Here is a 15,369-nt window from a genome sequence, read left to right as displayed (position 1 = left end):
TGGCCTCTAATTCAAAACCATTGTAGATACAGCTTCAGATTTCCTCTCTCTTTCTCTCCCTGCACACTGTATTAAGACGCTTCTGTTTTTATCACACACCTGAAACATTTGGACCATCACAATGGAGTACTTAGCCTTTACTATGCAGTCAGACCAAAATAAACCAAAAAAAGAGAAATAATTAAATGAATAATTAAAACAAATTCTTAACATGCTAATGAACAACACAATACTTTTTATAAATATTAAAATACTTGTTTAAAATTATTCTTTTTAAAAAAAAATGGCTAATGAAGTAAAAACAACATCATCACTCCGCTGATTTAGGAAATAATGTCTTACAGGACTACCTAGGAAGTTTTCAATTATTCACATCATTCAGTTGGGAATGAGCTCTAGAGGACAGGATAACTACCATTGTTTTGGCTTGCATACAAACTTCATTCAAGGGAAATTAGTGTAACCAAACAAGAGGGATTTTTGTAGCTTAGAAGCCTCTTTTGTGTAAATACACACATGCTTCCATGGATTCAGGCTTGTACTAATGCCAAAAGTATTGGTACAGTAGCTTGCTCACCAGAGCACAAAACAAAGGACATTTGCATAAGACTGAACTTCAATCTGTTAGATTTATTATTTTTTTGGTATAAACTGTATTTTCAAAAGGTAAATATAAAGTGATGTTACTTAGGCAGTATAAACAGTTTTAGAATATTAATTTAAGCAATAAGCTAATTTTGTATTGTTCAGCACAATTTGAAGATTTGACAAGAGTTACTCATTTTTAAACAAAGTGATCTCTTTAAACTATGTTTTAATACTTATGGAATTGTATGTTGCATTCACATTAATAGTGAATTCAGCATATGAGTACAGTGGTTACCATAAGAATTAATAATGAATCACGACAAGTAATTGTGATATATTGCTAGTCTGTCTGTTGGGGATTCTTGCTTATATACTTTCAGGTAACTGTCTCTGTTGGTAACAAGCATCTCTTTACTGTGAACTTTTTTAGATACATCTTTTAGCAGCTAACAGTTTACAGCAACCCTTTTTCAAGTATTTACCAAGAGCGGTAACAATAATGCTGAATAAAATAGACTGGCAAGGAACTTAAACACATATCTAGACTTAAGTTCAGAACTCACATTGAGTTCAAGTCTCTTAGAGCAGGAAAATAAGTCATTATCTTTAATGCAACATTTAAGCAGCTTTGTGCATTTGAGCACAAAACCTCTTCTGTGTGCTATTAATGCTCTATCCTTACTTAAAAAAAATCAAGTTAACAAATTAGTTTTTATTTTTGTACTGAATTATTTTTTAAGTAATTCAGGATATTTGTTCTTGTATTTTCCTCTGTGTCAAGCCCAACATTTTAGGGATCTACTCTTCCTGAGAGTAAATTACATCACTTATGTCTTCTGAAACCCAGAAATCAGCACACTGCTACATTTTATTCCATAAAAAAATCAGTTTCAACATAATAAATCCTTTTGTCTTTTTTTCTTTCTTTTTCTTTCTTTTTTTTTTTACATTTTTCTGTCTCAATGGTTCAGATGCTTATTTTTGCTTTCCTGTTTCCCAGTTTCTCATTAATGTTCATAGCTCTTTAATGTCTACACTGTTGGGTCTTCCATTTCAGGGAGGGATGTAGGTTCATGTCAAATCATGACTTCCTGTTGTTTTTCCCTGTACCTGTGCTCAAATCATCATCCCAAATGGAGTAGGTCTAATGATTTTTAACATTTTCCAATGAAATTTTATTTAATTTTATTGAGCAAGTTGGAAGTTCTCTAGGCATATATCTTTCCAAATGCACCTTCACCTGAATATGTGCATGTGTTTATAAAATATTTACCTACATCCATCTGAATATTCTTATTTCATACTAGTACTCTGATGAAAGTCCTCTGGACACAGTGTTCTGTTGTATTAAGTTCTATTGAACTGGGCAAGTATCATATCTTCAAGATAAAAGAAGACGTATTCTGTAAACAAATGACAAGACTACCTTGTTGAGTTCAATATTGTATATGGAGCATACCTTAGTTGGAACAATACTTTGAATCTTTAAGCATAAAGTTGTAGCTATAAGGATAGAAAAGTGTTATAGCAGTATCTTCAAAAGAAATACAACTGAATATTTAAGTTCAATAATAGCATAATGAAACATTTGTTGTTTCCACAAAGAACACTAGTTTGCTCTTTGGTCCCCTTTGCCTTGAATGTGGATGGGGAAAAGTAATCAGAACTCGTAGTAGAGGTAATATCTTTTATTAGACCAACTAGATATTTGCAAAAAAAATATCCTGATTTGAAAGCTTTTGGGCATACTCACCCTTCTTCAGGCACAGGAGAATGCAAAGATTGTAATTTTTTTGTGGAAATTTCTCCTGGGTGGCATTATCTTCAGTGGCCTGCACAAGGGGGACCTGCAGAATTCTCCTGAAGCACAGATGATTTCATTCTACTTGACTCTTCATGTATAGGTGGCAAGGGTCATGTCCAGTCAATGGAGAAGAAAAGAGTTGCATTTGCAAGTAGTAACGGATCCTCTTGCCTTCTTTCTGTACTCTGCAGTTTAGTGTTTAGGTGGTCTCTGAGGACTGGCCTACAAACTGTTTGCAGTTCCTCATCCCAGAACCACGTTTATTTTACTTCTAGGTAGACTGTGGAGGCTGGCACAGTAATGGTCTCTTAATTTCTGAAATTTATTCTGAAAGGAGAATTGAATATGGAGGTAGGATGAATTTGGTTTGTATGTCTTTTTATTGGTAAACTTCAAACTCCTTCTAGAGTCCAAGTGAGGTGTGCACTAACTCTCTAGAAAAACATGCTATGAAACCATCATGAATATAGCATCTGCTTAGTGCTCAGAACAAATTCATGGAACCTGCTTGCACTGTATAACGCACTTGTCATATTAAATATCTACGACGGCAACTCTTATGTGAAGAGTAGAAAATAAACAATCTCTTCAGGAGAGAGCCAGCATGAGACTTTAATTACCTCTTGCCCTAGAGAGAGCTGTCCTTCCAGGTTAGAGCTGAAGGTATTGGAAGGACGCTGTGGGAAAGATTACATTGAGAGGCTCCTTCAGCAAGCCAGGGAAGCGAATCAATAGAGGCTTTCAGTTGTCAGTGCAACCAATCCCTAAACCATGAGCACAAATATTTACTTAAACCAAAAAAAGGGAGAATTTATTATAAAGAGAAACATATTTCCATTCCTTTTAGTCATAGAATCAATATAAATGATTTTGTGATGTGAAGAATTCAAAGCGCTCTAGCATAGTACTCACTGGAGTATACAGCTTATTTTCTTAGACCTAAGCTTTCACTCTGCAAGAAGGAAAAATACCAGCATGGCAGGTCACTGTCTCAGCATAAACATTCCTGATTCCATGTGTGGTCCTTTTATACTTAATTTTAATCAGAATGGCCTTGTATCAAAATAACTCAGTTTGCCTTCATATGCACAGCAGAAAATGTAAAGATGCAGATAATATTTATGCCTCCCATTTCTGTGACACCTGCATGTTATTTTTTAATCTTTTCTGAATTGATAATGTTCATGGTAGTGGAGTATACTGAGCAATAAACTGCTTTTGTGGCTGATTAAATGCCAAAGTGAAGCAGAGGCATTCAACAACTGCAAAAGCCATTTATTTAGTATATTTCAATGCAATGAACATTATTCCTGTTACACAAGATTTGCTATACCCTAACATACAAAAGTAGAAAGGAAATTGATTCCTTTTCTTGGGAGGGCTGCAATTGCTGTGCTGCCTCAATCTCACACTTCACACTGATATGACATTGGGGAGTGTAGCTGTGTTGAATAACTGGAGAAGCAGGTTGGTTTACTCAGTGAATAATTATTTTAGGGAGTTCTCTGTATAAAAAAAGAATTATGTGGCTGGGTACATTGAGCCAGATCTACTGTAATGGTAAATTACATCCTCCTGCACTAGACTGTCCCATTTAATGTATGGAAGGCAAGTTCTTTTTCCACTACCACTGTCCCATCTTGGGGTTTCTGTCTGAGGAGGCCAGCCTTAATCGCAACTACAGGCTGTGACTGTTAGAAGTTATTGAGATGATGCACTCATTGAAGCCTTGATATGCTGACCAGACTCCTCTACTTAAAGCGAAGTTACATGTTATACCTAGCTCATACTAAATGCACCTAAAATGTGACTGCCCACCTGCTAAAGCTTGTTAACTCATGTTAAGTACCCTCTGAGCTTCTTAAAGTTATGCCACTTCTGGTGAGGGAGAACTCCGTGCCATGCTACCTAGTTCATGTTAGGTTAACTTTGGTTTGCTCCACAGAGTTAAACAAGCAATTTGCAGTCTTCCAGCATCCCAGGTTGCGCTGCTCCCAGCACCAAGTCCCACCCAGAACAAGGATGGAGCCCAGGTGTCCTGGCTCCTAGCCATACCGCTGTTCATCAGCCCTCTAGTGGTAAGTCAGAACTGTGCAGGTAGGAAACAGTAGTAACCCTTATTGTGAGACTGTTCACAGCACATTTTCATAGTTTCATAGTTTGTAGGGTCAGAAGGGACCTTGACAGATCATCGAGTCTGACCCCCTGCCATGGCAGGAAAGAGCGCTGGGGTCAAAGGACCCCAGCTAGGTGTTCATCTAGCCTCCTCTTAAAGACCCCCAGGGTAGGAGCCAGCACCACTTCTCTTTTAATGCTGATTAACACTCCAAAGATTAAATATGGTCCAAGTGTAATGTGTAACTTCACTTTACAGTACCATCTGCAGGACTCTTGACAGAAGAGAAATTGCAGAGATCTTGCTTCTCCTTGGAGAGCTTTCTTGCTTAGTCTAGAGGCTGGCCTGAACTCTATATTTTATCTGTTCCACCTTGTCAAAGGAGCAGAATAATGAACTGAGGTAGGGTGACATTTTTTTGCTCATCACGTACTTGACAACATAGCGTTGAAATGCTGTTGATGTTGTGAGAATGGCCCTTCATGATAAAATCCACAACAAACTTAATAGGGCTGTGTGAAATGGGTCCTATTTGATTTGGATTCAGATTCAGCCCAAATTGGGGACAGTTGATTTGGATCACTGTCCCTGACTGGATTTGGTTGACTCCAAATCTGAAGATTTGATGCTGATTCAGAGAATCAGTGATTCAGCCATAGACTCAGCTTTAGATGTTTTTTCTTCATACCTCAAGGTACCAGGCACAGCTCATGAATGCTGTGATGCTGGGGCAGATGGAGCATCCCACAGGAGTGCGGGGAGGCCCCCTGCATGCTTGGCAGCAAACACAGAAGTGGACCTAAAGTAGTTCCAGTCTACTTCTGGGTCCACCAGGGAGCACACCAGGACCCCCTGCCCCTGCTCCCCTAGCTCACTGATCAGCTACGGGGAGACCCCGGGTGCCCCTCCAGACCCAGGAGGCACCAGCTGTCAAGCAGCGAGGTGCGGATGGGGTGGGGCCCAGCACACTCCCTGGTGGACACAGAAGTGGACTGGAAGTGCTTCTGGTCCATTTCCGGGTCTGGTGCCAAGCGTGCTGGGAAGCCCCCCACACTCCTGTAGGACACTCTATCTGCCCCAGCATCGCAGTGTTGACAAGCCACCTGCTACCTTGAGGTATGTAGAAAAATCATTTAAAGCTGTGTCTATGTCCAAATTGCTGAATCTTTCCAAATTGATTTGGAGGGTGCCAATTCGATTCAGAGAGATTAAAGGGTCTCGGGATTCAATTTGGATTCAAAGATTCATTCACTGAATAGGGCTGAATCTCAGCCGAATCAAATCAGCAACTGAAGCTTCGCGCAGCCCTAAAATGTAATTGTCCTTACATTCAAATTAAATTTCAGATGCCTGATATGGAATGAGAAAAATAATAAATTGTTGTGATGTCATCTAGTGTCTTATATATATTCTGTGCTGACCTACTAAAAATCTAGTGTTGTTTATTTTTTCTGGGGGGAGGGGATTTGGTAGTGGTGGTCCCTTAGCATCTGCCAGTAGTTTGGTTTTCTTTTTCCCTTTTGTGACCTTGACCAAGGAATGATGATTGTTGTCCCATGTATGTTTCTACCCTTGTAATGAATGAGAAAGTGACATAGGCTTTTTAACTCATCTTTTAGTTCTTGTTCATTATTTTCCTCAGTCTAAAATTAATTCTAAGTTTCTTCCATCTCAACCCCATGCTTCATACCTCTGCAGGCTGAGAGCAGCTAAAACTTAAGGCAACTTCAGGAGAGGCTCAGAAATGCACTCTGTATCCCTTCCTTGCAGAAGATCCCATTTTCCTTACCCCATTATAGTAAACCTTTTAGTAGGCTGCTTTTCAGACCAGCCACTAAATTACATATAGAAAGCTAAACAAAGAAAATGCTCAGTAATTAAGCTCTGTTAACTCAGTTCTACTCTCCATTAACTCATGAGAAACAGAAAATGGAGCAGTGGAACTCTTAACCTACCATTATTCTTAAACTGGCTAATAGGAAAAGGCATGAAAAAAGTCATGTAAATGCGTAGAAAGTAAATGAGTGCCAGTCAGGTCATAACATTAGCATCACATAACACCAATGTCTCTTTCTATAGTTTCTCTGACCCCACCTCCTTTTCCTTTGAAAGCTCCAGTACTGCTTTGTTCTCAAAATGCTTCAGAGGCAGACTGCCCAAGAGGGCTTTGAAGAGCACCTGTGACTTAAGAAATGCATTTTGAGAGTCTCAGTCACCCTCATAGCTATGAATGGAAAAGGAAATTTAACAAAAACAACAACAGGCTTCATATTGGACTGGGAAGGGGAACCAATGGGTCTAGTTCATTCTTGTGCTGTATCAGTTTTAGAAAGAAGAAATTGCTTAAAAGTAATCAATCCTTGTGTGAGATTACCTTGCAGTCTTGCTAAGGTCAGTGAGACCTTGGTTTATTTGCTATATAAGTGCTGCTTGAGCAGGTTAAGATACTGTAACACCCCTAGGAGCAACTTCAGCTTGCACACCTGAGGTTTTCCTACATTTTAGGTTTGTGACTTCTTACACAGCTTGCTCATTTGGTGCAGATCATACGATAGGCTGACCTGCAAAAGAACTCACCAGAGCTTCATCGGCATTTCTCTTTGGATTTAGCAATACCATGTAAAGATATTGTTCTCTGTATTCATTACATAGGTTCATAAAGAAATGTTAATTCTACCTACACACAAGTTCTTTTCAAAGCATTTGAACGAGCAGTCATAGGCATGACCCTACTACCTTCCCATTTATATAGCTGTAATAGAAGTTGAAAAGAATCCGTACGTAGAAGGATTGCAGGATACACACAGCACTAAGGCAATTAAATAACTTTTCTTCAAAATAAATGTATACATGTAAATCATTGTACATGGATAGAGAAATATAATGGAATTTCCAGGAGTAGGCTAAACATTTCCCAGTGAACTCTATTGCATCTTGCCCATCACTGCAACTCATTTCTCTTTGTTATCATACTATTGGAAGTGTAAAAATGGAAGTACTAAAAGTATAATAACAGACCAGATCCAGTAAAAGTTATCTGTTTGCCTACTCTTGAAACACTGTTCAGAATCAAATTGAAAGGTTCCAACTACTGTCAAAAAGAAAAGCTTTCCAAGGTTATAACTGTTTAATGGGGGGAAAATGGCTAATTTCTGTCTCTTTAAATTTTGTGGCGGAGAAAATAAGGTGCTTTGATCTTTAAATGACAGCTTCCAGAGTCATTACGCTGAATCAGTTAATCTCTCCCAGTAGTTACCTTATTCTCTCTTCCTCATGGGCACCCTCTTTCATGGTCTCAATGCTGAGTTTCAAATCAATGAATAAACTGCTACTACTTCCAACACTGCCTGTCTAGTGAGATCTTATGCTTTTTATGTTCTGCCAAGCTCTGACCTCAAATCTTGGCAGATTCAAATAAAGAGGAGAGGAGGTCCAGTAATATCACAAATGTTTTAAGCAGCATAGCTCTACTAGCTCTGTTTACATTGCATTGACCAATGCAAAGTCAGTCACTTGACCTTGACTTCTCACTACTGTATAGATTGCAACTATATAAAACAGAGAAAAGTTTGACTGAAGTGGCATTGGACTGTATATCTCTTCTCTATCCCTTCCAGATGATGACTGAACCTGAAAGCAGATCAGGTCTCCAATGTCCATGAACAGCACGTCATCTGAATAAGTTTTACTAAAACACTAAATCCACACAGCTCAGAGAGGCCCATGCATTGGCAGAAGGAATATGGGTTTGCAGCAGGCCCTATTTTATTTTCATGCTGCTGACTAGTAGAGTTTGGTTTGCAGTTTTTCACTTTATTAAGTGGAGAGGGGACCATGGGGGGACTCCCTCCAGGCCTCATCCCCTGCCTGCTCCTCCAGGCCCCCGGAGCACACCCCGACCCCCACCTGCTCTCCCAGCTCCATCAATGACTTCCCCATCTGGCGCCACCATCCCAGCACTTAAAAAAACAAAACAAAACAAAAAAAACCCCCTCACTCACTGGCTGCTACAGTGACTGTCAGGGCCTCTGGGGGCTTGTGGAAGAGTTCCCCACCCTCATACAGCATAGGGCAGTGGGGAGCAGTGGAGATTGTTCTCCCACCTGGCAGGACCTGGTGAGAGTGGGGCCTTTTTTTTTTTTTAAGTGCCGGGACGCTGGGGCCGGGTGAGACAGCCATTGACAGGACTGGGAGAGTGGGTAGAGGATGGGGCTTGTTCAATTTGGAGATGCGGCCAATTTGGTGGCGGCCAAATCTCTGAATCAGACTTGGCCAAATCAATTCAGGACAGTGATTCTCCCTGAGATTGGCTGTGCACCCCCTGGAAGTGCCAGCTGTGAAACCGCTGGCTTGGCAATTGGCTGTTGGGGGACTCCCCCCCCCGGCCGGTGATCGGCCACTGGGGAACCCCCCATGTTGGCAATCTGGTGCCCCTCAAACTTGGGAGGCACCAGTCACCCATGCTACTACTTCCACTCCTTTTTGTGTTTTAGCTCACTGAAGAGTTCCCTGCTAAGCCAAGCTAGTTTTCTGCCATACTTACTAGTCTTTCTGCACATCAGGGTGGTTCATTTGTGCACCCTCAATAAGGTTTTTTTAAAATATAGTGAGCAATGCTGGACTCCTTTACCCCTCTGACTGACCTCCCAGGGGATCCTAACCATCAGTTCCCTGAGTGAGTCAAAGTCCGCTTTTCTGAAGTCCAGGGTCCTTACTCTACTGTTCTCCTTTCTTCCTTTTCCCAGGATCCTGAACTCATTTAAATATCACGTGGTCACTGCTGCCCAAGTTATCATCCACTTCTATGTTCCCCACCAATTCTTCCCTGTTTGTGAGCAGCAGATCAAAAAAAGTGTAGTCCCTAGTTGGCCTCTGCAACACTTGCATCAGGAAGGTGCCCCCAACACTCTCCAAAATTTTCCTGGATTGCCTGTTCACTGCTGTCTTGCCCTCCCAGCAGATGTCAGGGTGATTGAAGTCCCCCATGAGAACCAGGGCCTGTGATTGGGAAACTTCCACTAGCTGTTTGAAGAAAGCCTCATCCTGCTGGCTTGGTGGTATATAGCAGACACCCACCATGATGTCATCCTTTTTACTCTACCCTCTGACTGTAACTCAGAGACTTTGCACAGGGTTATCTCCATCCAACTCTTTTAAATAAAGCGCAACACCGTCTCTTCTCCCCTGCCTGTCCTTCCTGAATAGTTTGTACCTATCTACAACAGTACTCCATTTTTGCAAGCTATCCCATCAGATTTATGTTATTCCAATTACTTCATAGTTCTGTGACTGTACTAGGACTTCCAAATCCTACATGTTTCCCAGGCTCCATGCATTCACGGAGAGACGCCTGTGGTAACTTGCTCTGCTTTCTCTAGAAGAATGAGAAGGTCTCCTCTGTTGCCCCCTCCTTCTTGTGCTTCTTCCAGGTCACCCACTTCCCCATTTTCCTCAGGGCTTTGGTCTCCATCCTCTGGCAAACCTAGTTTAAAGCCCTCCTCACTAAGTTAGTGAGCCTGTCTGTGATGATGCCCTTCCCTGTCTTCATCAGGTGAATCCCATCTCTTCCTAGCAATCCTTCTTCTTCAAACAACATTCTGTGCTCAAAAAAGCCAAAGCCCTTCTGGCAACGCCATCTGCTCAGCCATGCATTGTTTTGAAAGATCTGCTAGGGCCCTTTCTCTTGACCAAAGGAGTATGGAGAACAACTCTGGAGCCCCTGTCCCCTTCACCCTTGTACCCAGAGCTTTGTAATCACTTTTTATCTGTGCACAATCACCCCCGGCAGTATCATTGGTACCCACATGGATGAGCAGCTTGGAGTAGTAGTCAGAGGCCTGGGTGAGTCTTGGTAATCCTTCCATGACATTTTGGATCTGGGCTTTGGGCAAGCAGCAGTGCTCCCAAGACAATAGGTGAAGATAGCAGATGGATGCCTCCATCCCCTGCAGAAGCGAGCCACTGCCCATTGCTTCCTCTTGGTGGTAGTGGTCCTGATCTTCCCAACCTCTGGGATGACTGGCCTGGCCTTTTCCACCAACAAAACATGCTCTGTCTCTTTTGCTAGGGCTCTGTATCTGTTCCTCAGGAAAGCTGCTCTAGGTGGAGATTAAGACTTCTGTTTGCTGCCAGAGTTCCCAAAGTTCCATTATAGGAGAATAATGCTTCCTTACTTGTGTCCTTGCATGACAAGGTATTTTAGTGGAATTTGACAATGAGTGCTTCTGTTATGGCCTCAAACTTGCAATCTCTGGGCTGTTAACTGTGTGCCTTAATGCCCACACCACCTCAGCCCTCAAGATACCTACTATAAACTTCATAAGCTTAGTATCTCACTCCTGTTTTATACAGCATCAAGCACATTGTCTCTACATCAGTATGATAACTGAGTTCGTTCAAGTTTTTCTTCATAGAAAACGGTTGGTGTGGCATTCACATATTGATGTTTCAGAGGAGATGATGCTTTACTACAGGAGATTTTAACTTCCCCTCCTTCAGTGTAATGTTACATAGTGCTGTACATGTGTTATTGAATAGTTGAATAGTTGTACAGAAGCCAGGTATTCAAAGTTAAGTGGTGATACCTTTCCCCAACCTTCTGACACACACTAAAAATGAAGAAAAATTGATACAAATGGACCATTTTAAGACAACTTCCTATTTTAAGAGGGTGTCCCTCATAGTGTCCCCATACATACTGGGCATATCTACACAAGACACTTAATTTTGTATTAACATAGTTTACTATGAAGAAAGCATATGCATCTTCACATGCACATGCTTACTTCGCAGTAAACTTCCCTAGTACTGAGTAAATTTGATACTTGCAAATGCAAGTTGCAAATTTACTTGGCATTAGTAAAGGTGACATAAAGCTCATGTAGATGCCTGACTGGGAGTGAAATCTGCTCCCGGTCAGCTATCCACCAGGGGGTAGGGGATAGCTGCCTGCCCCTGGGAGCTTCCTGCTGCTGGGGCAAGCTCTATCTCAGGCTCCTGGGGCAAAGGCACAGGCGCAGAACCCCAGCCCACAGTGGGCAGCCTGCTCCACTCCATGAACAAATCTGGGGGCCATATACCCCCCATGCCTCTCTGGGGGTGCACACAGGGGAGCCCCCCCCCCCCCCCCCCGGGGGGGAAGTCCCCTGCCACTCCATCCCATGATCTGTCCCAGCTCCAGGGTCCTATTCACCCCATCCCCTGCCCCTACCCCACTCCCTCCCTCACTGTGGGGGCCTTGATCTACCTCCCTGCCCCCTCCCTCATCCCTTCCCCTCCACAGACTTACCTACTGGGCACTGCTCTACATGCTGCTGGGCTGCATTCCTGTAGGGTTACCATACTTCCAGTTTCAAAAAAGAGGACCACCTGTCGGGGGGGTAGTAATATGATTGTGGGGAGAGGCAGTGATATGCCTGTGCCACACCCCTACCCCTCACTCACAAGCCACACTCCTCACTCCTGACCCACAGAACCCCACATCCTGCCAGGGTATGCAGGTGCTCTCCCCCGCAGGCTCCAGGCCCCCCTGTGGGAACGCCCCCTCCCAGGGCTCCAAACCCCACACACACCCACAACCCCTCACACCTTCACAAATTCCTCCCCCCGACACACACACCTCACACCCACCCCAACCATACAAAGTATGTGAATAATTTTGCATAAGTTTGAGTTTTTCTGCACATAATTTTAAGTTTTTAGCTGTGCGATTAAAATTGTGATTAATTGCAACTAATGTTAATTACTCAAGTAATTGCGATCAATTTTTTAAATAATTTGGCAACCCTACTTTTAAAATAGAAACTATACGTTTTATTTTCATGACACCTATATTGTAATTTATTACAGAAAAATAAAATAAAATATGTATTATATAATTCCTTGTCACTCATTTTCATAAACTTTTTCTTGGTGTGGCTTGGTAGGTACAATTAAATACTCTTGCCAATACTATAGTGTAATGCAAAAGAGTTCCTTTTCCTGTGTCACTAGTAGACTGTAGAACACATTCACCTTGGCCAGCATGTTGCAAGACAAACATTTATCTGAGATGATAAACACGCCACTACTGGACTACCATTACTATAAGACTTCAGAGTCTTTAGTGTACTTACCTACTCCACTCTAAGAGGCTGGGAAGTACTATTATCGCTATTTTCCTGGTGAGGAAATGAATCAAGACATAGGGAGACTAAGGAGTAGGTTTGCAAGGGCTAAATAGTACATTGTCACCTCATGTCCATTAAAATTGGATGTAAATTAGACTTCTAACTTACTTTCTATATCAGTTGGTATGAGGTGCCTTTGAGTTGTGCCTTTGCTGTTTGTATCTTTGATAATCTATTAAAGGACTTGCCCAAGGCAGAAGTGTAACGACTCTGCTGGGAGCCCAAGGCATATGCCACACACACACAGTGGCAACAGCAACTTCTGGTTGCTGCTGCTGTTGCTGGCAAAATTGTGCAGCAGCACTGGTAGCCATTTTTTTTCCAACCCACCCTTCCCCCACAAACTCAGTATCCAGGGCAGCTACCCAGTCACCCCACCCCAGTTATGCCACTGGCCTGAGGTCTCCTATGAAGTCTGTGGCCTTACAGAAAATTGAATCTGTCTCCCAAACCTTGTGCTCCTTTCAGAGGTATCCTAAGGATGCTATCTCTCAGTTTCCCCAATTATGACTAAAGAATAGTCTAAATAGCCATGTGTTATTCTCGCTACAGGTCACCCATTTTACACTCCTGGGGAGCAGGAAATTGTATGCAAATGATAGGCTCCCCAAGAATCCAATGGATAATGTATGTAAATGACCAGATATGAAACCATACTTAATCCTGGCTATGGATGCATGTGTTTGTCTTCAGTTTTCCTGGGCATAGGGAATTGCTTGTGGCCACTCAACCTGCTGAGTGAAATAGACTTAACTGGAGAATTTGTAGGAGGCTCTGACAGAAAGGTCAGAGACAGCAGTTGCTTTCTAACCTGTTGAGTTGAGTAGAAGCTGCATCCTTAGATTTAAGGTGCAGGGTAAAATCAGATTGTTCTGATATTTCCTTTTGTGTACTTATTTTCATATCTCTGCCTGTATCTCAACATATGATTACTAATTTCTTATGACTGCTGCTGTTTTCATAATACACCTTTTTGTTATCTTAAAAAAAATCCTTGTGATACAACTTCTGGATTATTTTTTCTTTCCAGAAGTTGAAACAGAATGCCTTATTATCACCGGGGCATGCATTTTAATCCTGCCAGTGGTTCTGACAGTAAAAATTATTGTCTTTTCTCAGGTGTCTTGGGAACCTCCTCTTATACAGAATGGAGAAATACTGAACTATGAAATTCACATGCCTGACCCTCGAATTACCATTATCAGTGACACTTCATCAGTGCTAAATTATTTGGTGACCAATCTGATCCCTTATACAAACTACTCGGTCACTATAGTAGCTTGTTCTGTAGGTGATGGTTTCCTGGGAGGCTGCACAGAGAGCTTACCTACACCTGTGACTACACATCCAACAATTCCTCTAGGTGTTAGCCCTTTGTCTGTGATTCCAATAAGTGATTCATTTATTGCTGTGTCTTGGCAACCACCCTCTAGGCCCAATGGACCACACTTGAGGTAAGGTATAGAAGCATGCAACTTTGTGAACTGGTAACACCGTAGATTTGTATTCTTACAGGATTTCTGCATGTGCTAGAAGGGCAATTCTATTTATCTGATAATTCATGGCTTCAATATCATTTCAACTTCTAATTTCACCTTATTTTACAGCTGAAACCAAAGACTCTTTCCTCCTAAAACAATTTATCCAAAAAAGCATGGCAGGGGAAGGGTCTACTCTATGTCATGTTGTCCCATTTCCACTGGTCCTGTGAAAAACCCTCTTTGGGGTTCAGGCCTCATGAATAAATTATAGGCAAGTGGGTCTGCCTGGCAGGCCAATAAGATTCACTGAACTCACAGGACAAACCATTTTACCATATTTACTCAAATCCAAGATGACTTTAAATTTAGAGATGACCCCCCAGCAATTAGATTTATTACATGGAAAAATTAATACACGCTTATAATTTTCCATGTATAGAATCTAATTATAGGAGGACTATCTTAAACTCCTCCTCCTCCCCATGGTGGTGAAAGCAGCAGCAGGGGGGCAAGCAGTGTGGAAAGCAGTGGTGGGGGAGGGCAAGGCATCCTGCTCACTAACCCTTGCCTCCTCGCCTACCCCTATGCCACTAGCCATCTCTCATGCCTGATCCCCTGCCACCTGTCCTCCCCTACTATTTGCCCCCTCTGCTTGCTGCCTCTCCCTGCCCCCCCACACCCTCCCACAACTTATCCCATGTCATGGCTCCAGCTCTGACTCTGTCCCAGCACACAGGGCACATGGTTGCTCAGTAGGTCTGTGTGAAATGTTGCCAGCTGTTTTGTTTTGACACTGTTTCGACTTGTTTCGATCTTGAAACAGCAAAATTGAAAAGAAACAAAGGGCTTCAAAAAAGCCTCAAAATGAAATGAGCCCACACAAAATGTTTTGAAAATTTTGAAATGTTTTGAGTTTTGAAGCGTCAGCCCAGCCAGGTGGTGGGAGGCAGGGGAGAGCCAGGGCAGCCCCATGTGGCTGAGCCTGGCAGAGAGCGCAGCCCTGGCTCTCCTCATCTCCCGCCACCGGGCTGCACTCCCTGGGGCTGGAGGAGCTGATCAGAGTGCAGCTCTGCCTCTGCCTCCCTTCCGATGCTGGGCTCAGTTCCAATTGGCTCCACCAGCCCCAAGGAGCTCAGTCCTCAAGGCATCAAGCAGTGGGAACCCAGCTGGGTGCAGGCAGGTTCAGCGCAGCCCCTGGGCTATGCCCTGCCT

At 42.5% G+C, this 15,369-nt stretch overlaps 1 protein-coding gene across 1 annotated transcript in view; it reads left to right on the top strand.

Annotated features, from left to right (window-relative positions):
- The window catches only part of USH2A (usherin), a gene marked incomplete at its 5' end in the record, with an annotated part of 567,922 nt that overhangs the window by 347,951 nt on the left and 204,602 nt on the right, over positions 1–15,369 (top strand). Inside the window, one exon of the mRNA XM_025209559.1 lies at positions 13,796–14,130. Within this exon, the coding sequence (XP_025065344.1) occupies positions 13,796–14,130 (335 nt within the window). The remainder of the gene's footprint in view (positions 1–13,795; positions 14,131–15,369) is intronic.

This window comes from Alligator sinensis, unplaced genomic scaffold, assembly GCF_000455745.1.
Source record: "Alligator sinensis unplaced genomic scaffold, ASM45574v1 scaffold842_1, whole genome shotgun sequence".
Classification (NCBI taxonomy): domain Eukaryota; kingdom Metazoa; phylum Chordata; order Crocodylia; family Alligatoridae; genus Alligator; species Alligator sinensis.
The sequence above is the reverse complement of the archived record's forward strand: the minus strand, read 5'-3'. Positions and strand labels throughout refer to the sequence as shown.